The 15,421-nt window shown below is 46.7% G+C and overlaps 1 protein-coding gene across 1 annotated transcript in view; it reads right to left on the bottom strand.

Moving 5' to 3' along the window:
• The window catches only part of LOC144676541 (mitogen-activated protein kinase 15-like), a gene marked incomplete at its 5' end in the record, with an annotated part of 30,841 nt that extends 16,898 nt beyond the window's left edge, over positions 1-13,943 (bottom strand). The window contains 5 exons of the mRNA XM_078536937.1: positions 1,786-2,038; positions 6,973-7,078; positions 9,295-9,432; positions 9,519-9,576; positions 13,804-13,943. Coding sequence (XP_078393063.1) covers positions 1,786-2,038; positions 6,973-7,078; positions 9,295-9,432; positions 9,519-9,576; positions 13,804-13,943 — 695 coding nt within the window. The remainder of the gene's footprint in view (positions 1-1,785; positions 2,039-6,972; positions 7,079-9,294; positions 9,433-9,518; positions 9,577-13,803) is intronic.
• Positions 13,944-15,421: the final 1,478 nt, after the last annotated feature.

The following is a 15,421-nucleotide window of genomic DNA, read 5'->3' as shown; positions in this document are numbered from 1 at the left end:
TTCTTCTCATGAAGTATAAATTGTTGTTCCATTTACATTTGGTATTCTTACGAATGTCCTGATGAGTACAAGACGAAAAGTTTTGACATGAGTATTTTTTCAGCAATACTCAAGATTAAATGGGTGGGCAACAAGGTGGTCAATGGAGTATAATGTGGCATAGTGTGAGGTTGTTCACTTTGCTAGTAAGAATAGGGAAGCAGAATTTTTTTTAAAAAGGTGAGAAACTTGTAAATGTTAATGTTCAGTGGGGCTTGGATGTTCCTGTACAATGAACTCAATGCGAGCATGCAGGTACAGCAAACAATTACGAAGGCAAGTGACATGTTGGCCTTTATTATAAGGGAACTGGAGTATAACAATAAAGAAGCCTTGCTACAATTGTAGAGTGTCATGAAGCTATTAATGTATATAACATTTTGGAAAATATGTTTCTTTTAAAATAGAGGGTTAGTCTGTGGATGTGTCTTAATTGGATTAAAGCCAGCTAGTCTGGGTGCTTTGATGGGTACTAGTTTTGATATGGAAGGAAGATAGCGTGCATTTACATTTTTGAATAGAGCATTCAAGAAGTGGGGTGAAAACTTGATGTCTATCTAGCAGCTACCAAGCAATATGTTTATATTACTAATAAAATTGGTACAATGAAAGAGGTTTAATTGTTAAAAGGTGAAGTTCAAAGAGGCTGGTGAGACAATGAGAATTTGAATTCAATCAGTGGTGGTCGGTATAACTTCAGTAGTTTTTGGGTGCGCAGGGCAGAGGCAATTTGAGATCAACAGGCAGCTGTAAGCATCCAACTGGCTCCACAGGAACCAAAGTGAAAAGAACCTCATTTTGAATTAATAAGGTGAAAATGCTTTGCCTGATGTTTGGTTAAGTCTGTGGGTTGCTGTTGCCTTAATGGAGATTAGTTTGGGGATTTGTTAAAAGTTAAAAGCAATTTGTAGGCATGTGTATATATATTTTAACCTGTGTAAATTAATAAAATGTCTCATTTAGTTTAATGTAAAACCTTGAGAACTGGTGGTCTGATTCCTGAATTTAGAGTCGCATCTCAAACATAACACTTAAAATTATAGGTTATGACAGTTGTTTAAAGTTTCCCTCTGGGATTTTTAAGTAACTCCACTTTACCAACTGCATCAGTCATAACAAGAGGGCTTTAGTGAGATCACATTTGAAATAGTGTATGATTTGGTCTTCATTTTAAGGAAGGATATATTTGAATTGGAGGCAGCATAGTGAAGTTTCACTAGATTAGTCCATTGGATGAGGGGGTTTGTCCAATGATGAGAGGCTGAGTGAATTGGGTCGATATTCTCTGGAATTTTGAAGAATGAGAGTGTGAGCTCATTGAAACCTACAAGATTCTGAAGCGGCATGATAGGGTAGACACTGAGAGATTGTTTTCCCTGGCTGGGGAGTCTAAAACACAGGGGCACAGTCTCAGGATAAGGAGCCAAGCATTTTGGAATGAGATGAGGAGAAATTTTTGCACTCAAAGGGTTGTGCATCTTTGAATTCCCTGCCCCAGAGGGTTGTGGATGCTCCATCAATGAATACATTTAAGGCTCGGATAGACAGACTTTTGGTCTCCTAGGGAATCAAGGGATATGGGAACAGGCAGGAAAATGGAGTTAAGGCCACAATCAGATCAGCCGTGTTCATATTGAATGGTGGAGCAAGCTCACGGGGCTTAACGGTCTACTCCAGCTTCTATTTATGTTCTTATGTTATAGATGCTTAGAATAATAGCAGAAACCATTGACGCCTGATACTCACTGTGGGAGGGTCCGTATGATAATGTGCTGTGAGTTATTGGGTTATATGAGCTGAGGTTTGCAGGGGCTTGGCTGAGCACTCTGTCGCCATGTACAACAGGTTGAATGGCTCCCTCTGTGATGGATGGGCTTGTGGCTTTGGGACTAGCTGTTGTTGGTTGTCTCTGCTCAAGGTCTGGTGATGGTTCCACTGGTTCTGGTCCCTTCAGCAAACGCTTCTGGAGCCGACCATTCATCTTCCTCTCCAAAATCATCTGAACAAGACAGCAACAATCATTATCTATACAGAACTCCCCAAAGAGCATCCACTGCTTCTCAGACCAGCCCACCCTCTGCCCCATAGCCCAGCCCCATGCATGTGGTGGTCTGGAGCTATGATTGTGATGGTAAAGGTGCCAATGTTCTTTCCATTACATGACTGACCAGGAGTCTCTCCTGTTCTTATCACAGCTATTTATCTTTTTATTCTTTCATGGGATGTGGGCATCACTGACTAGGCCAACATTTATTGCCCACTAATTACCCTTGAGAAGGTGGTGGTGAGCTGCCTTCTTGAACCGCTGCAGTCCATTGCCATGCGTTGGGAGGATTTGCAGTTCGATATTCAACCTGTTTGGCTGCGTTATGGATACACTTTCCTTGGCCATCAAATATTCCAGCAATAGCACTGAAGACTTGTGCTCCAGAACTTGCCGTGCTCCTAGCCAAGCTGTTCCAGTACAGCTACAACACTGGTATCTACCCGGCTATGTGGAAAATTGCCCAGGTGTGTCCTGTACACAAAAAGCAGGACAAATCTAACGCGGCAATTACTGCCTCATCAATCTATTCTCCATCATGAGTAAAGTTATGGAAGGGGTCATAAACAGTGCTATCAAGCGGCACTTGCTTAGCAATAACCTGCTCACTGAATCTCAGTTTGGGTTCCGTCAGGGCCACTCAACTCCTAACCTCATTACAGCCTTGGTTCAAACATGGACAAAGGAGCTGAACTCCAGAGGTGAGGTGAGTGACTGCCCTTGACATCAAGATGCACTGTAGAAACTCACCAAGGCTCCTTCAACAGCACCTTCCAAACCCATGACTGCTCAGTCTAGAAGGACAAGGGCAGCAGATACATGGGAACACCACCACCTGGAAGTTCCCCTCTAAGTCACTCACCATCCTGACTTGGAAATATATCGCCATTCCTTCACTGTCACTGGGTCAAAATCATGGAACTCCCTCCCTAACAGCGCTGTGGGTGTACCTACACCACATGGGCTGCAGCGGTTCAAGAAGGCAGCTCACCACCACCTTCTCAAGGGCAATTAAGGATGGGCAATAAATGCTGGCCACATCCCGTAAATGAAAAAACAAAAACCCAGAGATTTAAGCTCAGAGGCAGAAACACTACTCACTGCACCACAAGGTTTCCTATACTTAAGCAAGGTGGTTAGCGTTTAAAGAATTAATAAATGGTTTGAAACAAATTTACATTCCTTTGAGGCACAAAAAGCCAGCAAGAAAAGTGATCCAACCAAGGCTAACAAGAGGAGTTAAAGATAATGAACATATGAATTAGGAACAGGAGTAGGCCATTTGGCCCCTCGAGCCTGCTCTGCCAATCAATAAGATCAATTCAATTCCCCTCACAATAAAAGATAACATTCTATTAGCTTTCCTAATTACTTGCTGCATCTGTATACTAGTCTATTCTATTAGATTATTATTATAGATATTAATCTAATCTATTAGATTATTATTTGATACTATTAGATCAAAGGAAGAGGCATATAAAGTTGTCAACAAAGGAGGAAGCCTGGGGATTGTAACAGAGAATAAGGAAATGGTAGAGAAACTAAACAAATTGTGTCTTCATGGAGGGAGATACCAAAACCTTCCCTGAAATATTAGGAAGCCAAGGAGCCAAGATATTAGTGAGATTGAGGACCTGAAAGAAATTAGTATTAGTAAAAAAGTAGTGCCGGAGAAATTAATGGGACTGAAAGTTGATAAATCCCCTGGACCGGATGATGTACATCCCAGAGTGTTGAAAGAGTTGGCTGTGGATTGGAAGGTTGCACATGTAACCCCACTGTTTATGAAAGGAGGGAGTGTGAAAATGGAACTACAGATGTGTTAGCCTGACATCAGTAGTAGGGAAAATGCTAGGACCTATTATAAAGGAGGTAATAACCGGGCATTTAGAAAATAATGGTAGAGGTGATTAGGCAGAGTCAACATGGATTTAGGAAAGAGAAATCATGTTTGACAAACCTGTTGGAGTTTTTTTGAGGATGTTACTAGTAGAATAGATAAGGGAGATCCAGTGGATGTGGTGTAATTGGATTTTCAGAAGGCTTTCAATAAGGTTCCACACAGGAGGTTCGTAAGCAAAATTAGAATACATGGGTGTTTTCTTACCTTTGTGCCACTATCAGCACCTTCTTTAGTCTTCACTACTAGTAACACTCCTTTTGTCTTGTGTCCATGACATCTATGTCAATCTCTCCTTAGCCCTCAACTATCGCTGGCCTTCTATCCTGCTCCACCCCTTTTAAACAGTATAAATTCCATCACATTCCTGCTTCTCTTTAGCTCTGAAGAAGAGTCAGACGGACTCGAAACGTTAACTTTGTTTCTCCCTCCACAGATGCTGTCAGACCTGCTGAGATTTTCCAGCATTATCTGTTTTTATTTCAGATTTCCAGCATCAGCAATCTTTTGCCTATATCTTAGAAATACATGGGATTGGGGGTAACATAATGGCATGGATTGAGGACTGGTGAACAGGCAGAAAACAGACAGTATGGATAAACAGATCAGTCTCAGGATGACAGGCTATGACGAGTGGGGTACTGCAGGAATCAATGCTTGGGCCCCAGCTATTCACAATATATATCAATGATCTGGATGTGGGGACAAAATGTAATATTTTCAAATTTGTTGATGTCACAAAATTTGATGGGAATGTGTGTTGTGAGGAGGATGCAAAGAGGCTCCAAGGGAATTTAGACAGGCTTAGTGAGTGGGCAAGAACATGGCAGATAGAATATAATGTGGAAAAATGTGAAGTTATTCACTTTAGTAAGAAAAACAAAACTTCCAGGTGGTGGTGTTCCCATCTATCTGCTGCCCTTGTCCTTCTAGTTGGGAGTGGTCATGGGTTTGGAAAGTGCTGTCGTAGGAGCCTTGGTGAATTCCTGTAGTGCATCTTGTAGATGGTACACACTGCTGCTGCGCGTTAGGGGTGGTGGGAGTGACTGTCAGTGCATGTGGTGCCTATCAAGCGGGCTGCTTTGTCCTGGACGGTGCCAAGGTTCTTGAGTGTTGTAGGAGCTGCACTCGTCCAGGCAAGTGGGGAGTATTCTATCACACTCCTGACTTGAGCCTTGTAGATGGTGGACAGGCTTTGGGGAATCAAATGGTGAGATATTCATCACAGGATTCCTAGCCTATGACCTGCTCAGAATATTACTTAAATGGGGAGAGATTGGCAAGTGTTGATGTCCAAAGGAACCTGCGTGTTCTTGTTCATGAGCCACTGAAAGCTAACATGCAAGTGCAACAAGCAATTAAGGTGGCAAATGGTATGTTAGCCTTCATTGCAAGGGGATTTGAGTACAGGAGCAAGGAAGTCTTGCTACAGTTGTATAGAGACGCACCTGGAGTATTATGTGCAGTTTTGGTCTCCTTAGCTAAGGAAGGATATACTGGTGAATGCGGGAGTGCAACCAATGCTCATGAGACTAAACCCTGAGATACTGAGATTGTCCTATGAGGAGAGATTGAGGAGACTGGGCCTGTGTTCTCTAGACTTTAGAATGAGAAGCAACCTCATTGAAGTACACAAAATTCTTACAGGGCTCGACAGGGTAGATGCAGGAAGGATGTTTCCCCTGGTTGCCTTGGGTGATGGGGTCTAGAACCTGGGGACACAGTCTCAGAATAAGGGTTAGGCCATTAGGACTGAGATGAGAGGGAATTTCTTCACTCAGAGGGTGGTGAATCTTTGGAAATCTCTACCCCAGAGGCTGTGGAAGCTCAATCATTGAGTATGTTCAAAGTAGAGGTCGCTAGGTTTCTAGATACCAATGACATGAAGGGTAACGGAGATCGCGAGAGGATAGCTTTGAGGTAGATGATCAGCCATGATTCAGTTGAGTGGTGGAGCAGGCTCGAGGGGCCAAGGTCCTACTCTTGCTCCAATGTTCTTATGTTCTTGGCAAGGACGTTATTGTTATAAATCACTGGTTCAGTCTGAGATGGAGTATTGTCTTCAGTTCTGGGCACACAGGCAAGGTACAGTGTCAATGCTTTGGAAAGTGTACAGAAAGATTTAGTAGAACGTAGAAAGGAGTAATTTGACAAGGAAGTATTCAATGAACGGCATGACACTAGGAAGTTCTGAGGAACAAAGGGACCTTGGTGTGTGTGTCCTTAGATCTCTGAAGGCGGAGGGGCATGTTAGTGGGGTGGTGAAAAAGACATATGGGAAACTTGCTTTTATCAATCGAGGCATAGATTACAAAAGTAGGGAGGTCATGTTGGAGTTGTATAGAACCTTGGTGAGGCCACAGCTGGAGTAATGTGGGCAGTTCTGGTCGCCACATTATAGGAAGGATGTGATTGCACTGGAGGGGGTGCAGAGGAGATTCACCAGGATGTTGCCTGGGATGAAACATTTAAGTTATGAAGAGAGGTTGGATAGACTTGGGTTGTTTTCGTTGGAGCAGAGAAGACTGAGGGGCGACCTGATCGAGGTGTACAAGATTATGAGGGGCATGGACAGGGTGGATAGGGAGCAGCTGTTCCCCTTAGTTGAAGGGTCAGTCACAAGGGGGCATAAGTTCAAGGTGAGGGGCAGGAGGTTTAGGGGAGATGTGAGGAAAAACCTTTTTTACCCAGAGGGTGGTTACGGTCTGGAATGCGCTGCCTGGGAGGGTGGTGGAGGCAGGTTGCCTCACATCCTTTAAAAAGTACCTGGATGAGCCCTTGGCACGTCATAACATTCAGGCTATGGGCCAAGTGTTGGTAAATGGGATTAGGTAGGTAGGTCAGGTGTTTCTCACGTGTCGGTGCAGATTTGATGGGCCGAAGGGCCTCTTCTGCACTGTGAATCTGTTACTAGGGTGGAGGGAATTCAGTGATAAGGAGAGACTGCTGAACTAGGCAGTGGGCAGACTGGGATACCCTGATACGTCACCTGATACAGTCTGTTCCGATACTCTCCCACAGAGAGCTGTGTATCATCATTCACTGGAAGGACAATATCATCATCCAGCCCTGGCTCCTTCAATGGGTTGTGGAACCTGTGATGAGGCAATACACAAACTGAGCTCACTGGCTGACTAAAGCAACACAGACACACAGACACAGGGGCACACGCACACGCACAGGCACACACACACACACACAAACACACACAGACACAGAGACAGACAAACACACACACAGACACGCGCACACTCAGAGACGCGCACACACACATAGAAACACACAGACGCAGAGAGAGACACACACACACAGAGACGCACACACAGTCACACATATACACATACAGAGAGATGCACACAGGGATACACACAAACACGCAGGGACACACAGACAGGCACACACAGAGAAACAGAGACACACACAGAGAAACAGACAGGCACACACATACATGCGCTGGTGGACACACACACAAACGGAAGGACACAGGCACAAACGCGAGCAGAGACACGCAGGCAGAGACACACACACACAAACACTCACGTGGGCAGAGACACGCACGCACGCGGGCAGAGTCACGCGCACGCGGGCGCGGGCAGAGTCACACACACGCGGGCGCGGGCAGAGTCACACACACGCGCGCGGGCAGAGTCACACACACGCGGGCGCGGGCAGAGTCACACACACGCGGGCGCGGGCAGAGTCACACACACGCGCGCGGGCAGAGTCACACACACGCGCGCGGGCAGAGTCACACACGCGCGCGGGCAGAGACACACACACACGCGTGGGCAGAGACACACACACGCGCGCGGGTAGAGACACACACGCGCGCGCGGGTAGAGACACGCGCGCGCGCGCGCACGGGCTGCTAGAGATACACACACGCGTGAAGAGACAGACACAGCCGGCAGAGACATATAAGCACGGGCGGACATAGATACAAACATACACGTGAGCAAAGACACACACACACACACACACACACACAGGCAGTGACACAAACACACACGGGCAGAGACACGCGCACTAACATGCACGGGCAGAGACGCACACACACACTCACAGTTCTCATCCCTCCCTCAGTTTACCCTGTGCCGGGGTATCTCAGTCCCTCCCTCAGTTTACCCTGTGCCGGGGTATCTCAGTCCCTCCCTCAGTTTACCCTGTGTCGGGGTATCTCAGTCCCTCCCTCAGTTTACCCTGTGTCGGGGTATCTCAGTCCCTCCCTCAGTTTACCCTGTGCCGGGGTATCTCAGTCCCTCCCTCAGTTTACCCTGTGTCGGGGTATCTCAGTCCCTCCTTCAGTTTACCGTGTTGGGGTATCTCAGTCCCTCCCTCAGTTTACTCTGTGTCGGGGCATCTCAGACCCTCCCTCAGTTTACTCTGTGTCGGGGTATCTCAGTCCCTCCCTTAGTTTACTCTGTGTCGGGGTATCTCAGACCCTCCCTTAGTTTACTCTGTGTCGGGGTATCTCAGTCCCTCCCTTAGTTTACTCTGTGTCGGGGTATCTCAGACCCTCCCTTAGTTTACCCTGTGTCGGGGTATCTCAGTCCCTCCCTCAGCTTACCCTGTGCCGGGGTATCTCAGTCCCTCCCTCAGTTTACCCTGTGTTGGGGTATCTCAGTCCCTCCCTCAGTTTACCCTGTGTCGGGGTATCTCAGTCCCTCCTTCAGTTTACCGTGTTGGGGTATCTCAGTCCCTCCCTCAGTTTACCCTGTGTCGGGGTATCTCAGTCCCTCCTTCAGTTTACCGTGTTGGGGTATCTCAGTCCCTCCCTCAGTTTACTCTGTGTCGGGGTATCTCAGACCCTCCCTCAGTTTACCCTGTGTCGGGGTATCTCAGTCCCTCCCTCAGTTTACCCTGTGCCGGGGTATCTCAGACCCTCCCTTAGTTTACTCTGTGTCGGGGTATCTCAGTCCCTCCCTTAGTTTACTCTGTGTCGGGGTATCTCAGACCCTCCCTTAGTTTACTCTGTGTCGGGGTATCTCAGACCCTCCCTCAGTTTACCCTGTGTCGGGGTATCTCAGTCCCTCCCTCAGTTTACCCTGTGTCGGGGTATCTCAGACCCTCCCTTAGTTTACTCTGTGTCGGGGTATCTCAGACCCTCCCTTAGTTTACTCTGTGTCGGGGTATCTCAGTCCCTCCCTCAGTTTACCCTGTGCCGGGGTATCTCAGACCCTCCCTCAGTTTACCCTGTGTCGGGGTATCTCAGTCCCTCCCTCAGTTTACCCTGTGTTGGGGTATCTCAGTCCCTCCCTCAGTTTATTCTACGTGTCGGAGTAACTCCCTCCCACTGGCTCTCTGTTGACACCTGTTGATGTAGGGGTGTCTGAGACTCTCCTCAGCAGTCAGCCGACGGTCTGGGTTGAAGACGAGCAGTTTGTTCAGCAGGTCCAGGGCATCTGGTGGTGTGGTGCTGGGCAGGAGCTGGTCGATCGATGACCTGGGCCTGGGAGCAGAGATCAGGTCATTGGACTAATCTAGTAGTTGAATGACATGTTTTACTAAGATTGTGTGTGCAAGTAGCTCACCCACCTGCTCAACATCTTCTGAACAACAGATGCCCCATAATCGGAGTTAACGGACAAGACGTCTGTAGCAAGAGAGAAGAAGCAGAATTACCACTGCAGCCCCTCCGGCACCAGTGCAGCTAACCCGACCGGAACCCGAATCACCGCCCCTTCAGCACCAGTGCAGCTCCCCAACCGGAACCCGAGTCTCCGCCCCTTCAGCACCAGTGCAGCTCCCCAACTGGAACCTGAGTCTCCGCCCCTTCAGCACCAGTGCAGCTCCCCAACCGGAACCCGTGACACCGCCCCATCGGCACCAGTGCAGCTCCCCAACCGGAACCCGAGTCACCACCCCTTCAGCACCAGTGCAGCTCCCCAACCGGAACCCGAGTCACCGCCCCTTCAGCACCAATGCAGCTCCCCAACCAGAACCCGAGTCACTGCCCCATCGGCACCAGTGCAGCTCCCCAACCAGAACCCAAGTCACCGCCCCTTCAGCACCAGTGCAGCTCCCCAACCGGAACCCGAGTCACCGCCCCATCGGCACCAGTGCAGCTCCCCAACCGGAACCCGAGTCACCTCCCCATCGGCACCAGTGCAGCTCCCCAACCGGAACCCGAATCACCGCCCCATCGGCACCAGTGCAGCTCCTCAACCGGAACCCGAGTCACCTCCCCATCGGCACCAGCACCGCTGACTCACTTGCACCTGAACTATATCGCTGCCACAATAGCACCAGCACAGCCACCCCACCAGCAGAGCACCACTGTCCCAAATCCCAATGGCACCACTGCCCTGTCGACACACTCCCAGCTCCATTGGGATACACAGCCACAGTCAGGAGAGCTATGATCGTGGTTTTTTAAATTCATTCTTTCATGGGGTCTGGGCGTCGCTGGCAAAGGCAACATTTGTTGCTGATCCCCCCAAATGACCTTGAACTGAGTGGTTTGCTCAGCCATTCCAGGGGGCAGTTAAGAGCCAACCACATTGCTGTGGGTCTGGAGTCACATGTAGGCCAGACCAGGTAAGGACGGCAGATTTCCTTCCCTAAAGGACATTAGTGAACCAGATGGATTTTTGCAACAACTGATGATAATTTCATGGTCAACATTATTTTAACGCAAGGAGTTTTACAAGTAAGGCAGATTAATTGAGGACATTGATTAACACGTGAGAATGTGATACTGTTGCTATCATAGAGACATGGCTGAGGGAAGGGCAGGACTGGCAGCTCAATATTCCAGGGTATAGAATCTTTAGGCCTGACTGGGGGCGTGGTTTAAAAGAGGAGTTGGCATTGCACTATTGATCAAGGAGTCAATTACTGCAGTAAGGAGGGATGACATCTTAGAAGGTTCCTCAAATGAGGCCATATGGGTAGAACTTAAAAACAAAAAGCAGGTAATCACTTTGCTGGGAGTGTATTATAGGCCTCCAAACAGTCAGGGGGAGATAGAGGAGCAGATATGTAGGCAAGTCTCAGAGAAGTGTAAAAATAATAGGTTGATAATAAGGGATTTCAACTTCCCCAATATTAACTGCAATAGTCTTAGTGTGAAAGGCTTAGAGGGGGTGGAATTTTTAAAGTGTACCCAGGAGAGCTTTTCGAGCCAACATGTAGAAAGTCCAACAAGAGAAGGGGCGGTACTGGACCTAATCTTAGGGAATGAAGCCGGGCAAGTGATAGAAGTGTCAGTGGGGGAACATTTCAGGACTAGTGACCATAACTCTAAGATTTAAGGTAGTTATGGAAAAAGACAAAGATGGATCGGAAATAAAGGTCCTGAATTGGGGGAAGACCAATTTCAATATGATAAGACAGGATCTGGCCAAAGTGGACTGGGAACAGCTGCTTGTAGGAAAGTCTACATCAGACCAGTGGGGGTCATTCAAAGAGGAAATCGTGAGAGTTCAGGGCCAACATGTTCCCGTAAAGGTGAAGGGTGGGACCAACAAGCCCAGGGGACCCTGGATGTCAAGGGATATAGAGGATTGGATAAGAAAATAAAAGGAAAGCTTATGGCAGATACAGAGGGCTGAAGACAGCGGAAGCCCTAGAGGAGTTTAGAAAGTGTAGGAGGTTACTTTAAAAAAGTAATTAGGAGAGCAAAGTGGGGGTAAGAAAAAACATGGTGGACAAGATAAAGGAAAATCCCAAGGCACTTTATAAATACATTAAGGGCAAGAGGATAACCAGGGAAAGATAGGGCTCATTAGCGACCAAAGTGGCAATCTGTGCATGGAGCTGGAGGACGAGGTAAGGTTTTAAATGATTACTTTTCATCTGTGTTCACTATGGAGAAGGACGATGTAGATGTAGAAATCAGGGAGGGGGACTGTGATATACTTGAACAAATTAGCATTGAGAGGGAGGATGTATTAACAGTTTTAGCGGGCTTAAAAGTGGATAAGTTCCCAGGCCCAGATGAGATGTATCCCAGGCTGCTGTGTGAGGCAAGGGAGGAGATTGCAGGGGCTCTAACACTAATTTTCAAATCCTCTCTGGCCACAGGAGAGGTGCCAGAGGACTGGAGGACAGCAAATGTGGTACCATTATTCAAGAAGGGTAGTAAGAATAAACCAGGTAATTACAGGCCAGGGAGTGTAACATTAGTAGTAGGGAAACTATTGGAAAAAATTCTGAGGGACAGGATTAATCTCTACTTGGAGAGGCAGGGATTAATCAGGGATAGTCAGCATGGCTGCGTCAGGGAGAGTCATGTCCAACAAATTTGATTGAATTTTTCGAGGAGGTGACTAGGTGTGTAGATGAGGGTAGTGTAGTTGATGTAGTCTACATGGACTTCAGTAAAGCTTTTGACAAGGTCCCACATGGGAGACTGGTCAAGAAGGTAAGAGCTCATGGGATCCAGGGCAATTTGGAAAATTGGATCCAAAATTGGCTTAGTGTCAGGAGGCAGAGGGTGATGGTCGAAGATTGTTTTTGTGATTGGAAGCTTGTGATGAGTGGTGTACCACAGGGATCAGTGCTGGGACCCTTGCTATTTGTAGTGTACATTAATGATTTAGACATGAATATAGGAGGCATGATCAGCAAGTTCGCAGATGACTTGAAAATTGGTTTAGTAAATAGTGAGGAGGAAAGCCTTAGATTAGAGGATGATATAGATGGGCTGGTAAGATGGGCAGAGAAGTGGCAAATGGAATTTAATCCTGAGAAGTGTGAGGTGATGCATTTTGGGAGGACTAACATGGCAAGGGAATACACAATGAATGGTAGGGCCCTAGGAAGTACAGAGGATCAGAGGGACCTTGGTGTACATGTCCATAGATCCCTGAAGGCAGCAACATAAGGTGATTAAGAAGGCATATGGGACACTTGCCTTTATTAGCCAAGGTATAGAATATAGGAGCAGGGAGATTATGTTGGAGCTGTATAAAACACTAGTTAGGCCACAGCTGGAGTACTGTGTGCAGTTCTGGTCGCCACACTATAGGAAGGATGTGATTGCACTGGAGAGGGTGCAGAGGAGATTCACCAGGATGTTGCCTGGGCTGGAGTGTTTTAGCTATGAAGAGAGACTGGATAGGCTAGGGTTGTTTTCCTTAGAGCAGAGAAGGCTGAGGGGGAACCTGATTGAGGTATACAAAATTATGAGGGGCATAGATAGGGTAGATAAAAAGAAACTTTTTCCCCTTAGCAGAGGTGCCAATAACCAGGGAGCATAGATTTAAGGTAAGGGGCAGGAGGTTAGAGAGGATTTGAGGAAAAATTTCTTAACCCAGAGGGTGGTTGGAATCTAGGACACACTGCCTGAGGGGGTGGTAGAAACAGGAACCCTCACAACATTTAAGTATTTAGATGAGCACTTGAAACACCGCAGCATACAGGGCTACGGGGCCAAGTGCTGGAAAATGGGATTAGACTAGACAGGTGCTTATTGGCCAGCATGGACATGATGGGCTGAAGGGCCTGTTTCTGTGCTGCATAACTCGATGACTATGACTCTATTACTGAGACTGCTTTCGCATTCCAGATTTATTAATTTGAATTTAAATTTCACCAGCTGTCGTGGTGGGATTTCAACCTATGTCCCAAGAACATTACTCTTGGCCTCTGAATTACCACTACATCACCATCTCCCGTGTGTTACTGACATCACTACCCCACTGCCCACCACTCACTCACTGGCTCTGGTTATAATCTCTCAGGAAAGGGATGGTGTGGGTTTTTGACACCTGGTTCCTCAGCAACAACCACACTCAGAAAAAAAGTGAACAATAACCTCAAGGCCCCCGTGTACTACAGTGCAATGTGGCATGAGTCAGTTGAATGGTAAATGTACCTTCCTTGGAAGGAGCTGGAATTACACTCATGATTCTTTCAATTTGATTTATTGACGAAGTTCCTGGAAAAAGAGGTTTCCCAAGTAGCATCTCACCCAGAATGCACCCAACACTCCACATGTCCACGCCCTTGGTGTATCTGCACATAAAGACACATGTAGCTTAAAGCAGGGCTGCATTGAATGTTACATGTAAACCAAAGCAACAAGCACATAGCAGATGAATATCCACATCACTGCGATATGGGTGATTCAAAACTGCCCTTTGAAATGGGCTAGCAAGCCACCCAGTTATAGTCAAGGTGTTGATAACCACTATTTTCTCAAGGGCAATTGGGGATGGGCAATAAATGCTGGCCTGCAAATGATTATAAAAGGCCATTTAACCTCTCAATTCAATCTAATATTTAATTAGATCACGGCCTATCTCTACCTAGCCATACCCTCATCCAACAAAAATGTATCAAAGTCTCCATTTTGAAATTTTCAATCAACCCCCAGTATCAGCAGCTTTTTGGGGAGAAGGTTCCAGATTTCCCCTTTGTGTGAAGTGTTTCCTGACATCACCCCAGCCTGGCTCTCTCTGCAAGGTTCTGCCCCTTGGCCTGGACTCCCCTCACTAGGGTAACAAGTTGCTCTCTATCCACCCTTTCAATTAGTTTAAATAGATTCAAAGCCTCAACTAGATCACCTCTTGATCTTCTATACTCGAGGGAATACAAGCCTGGTCTATTCAACTTGCCCTGATAGTTTAACTCTCTAAGCCATGTTATCATTCTGACTCTCATGCCAGTATATTCTTCCTGAAGTGCAATACCCAGAACTGAACAGTTAATCCAGTTGGGTGGGGTCTGAACTCAGCTCTGTATAACTATAAGGCCACTTTGTCCCCTTTTGTATCCTAGCCCTCTCGAGATGAAGAGAAACATTCCATTAGCACCTTCGAATTTTTTGTACCTTTCCTGTATCAATGATCCTTTGCAACTTTCTGCTCCTGTCTATTTCTTGGGCCTCCCAACTTGATGTCATCAGCAAAGGATGTACAGTTCCCCATTCCTTCATCTATGCCACATATAAATATAGTGACAAGCTGTGGTCCTAGTACAGATCCCTGGGCGAACACCATGCATCACATGTTACCAATTAGAGTACATCGCTATCATCCCTCCGTTCCCAGTTCCTGACCAATTCCCTAGCCAAGCCAATAGGTTGTCTCCAATTCAATGTGCTCTCAGCCTTTGTTAAGTCTTTTATGTGGCAGTGTGGCGAATGGGTTCTGGAAGTTGATATAAACATCCACAAGTATACTCTTATCTACCACGTTTATTACCTCCTTTCAAAAATCCAAATCGACAATTTAGACATACCCGCCCCTGCGCACATACAGTGCTGCCTTGCTTCTTTCTGACCAGATTATGTTTGTCTAAATGGTCAAGTCACTCTATCCTTAATAAGACATCCTACTACCTTCCTAACTACTGGCATTAGAAGAAAGGGCTCAAATTTCCTCATTCCTGTCTCCTAGCCTTCTAAATAATGCACTCATTTTCTAATCCAAGGAGACAACACCTGTGCTTTGGAAGGTCACGACTAACGCATGACAAGGGTGTATGCTCGG

The sequence above is a fragment of the Cetorhinus maximus genome, unplaced genomic scaffold (assembly GCF_964194155.1).
Source record: "Cetorhinus maximus unplaced genomic scaffold, sCetMax3.hap1.1 HAP1_SCAFFOLD_1681, whole genome shotgun sequence".
NCBI lineage: Eukaryota > Metazoa > Chordata > Chondrichthyes > Lamniformes > Cetorhinidae > Cetorhinus > Cetorhinus maximus.
The sequence above is the reverse complement of the archived record's forward strand: the minus strand, read 5'-3'. Positions and strand labels throughout refer to the sequence as shown.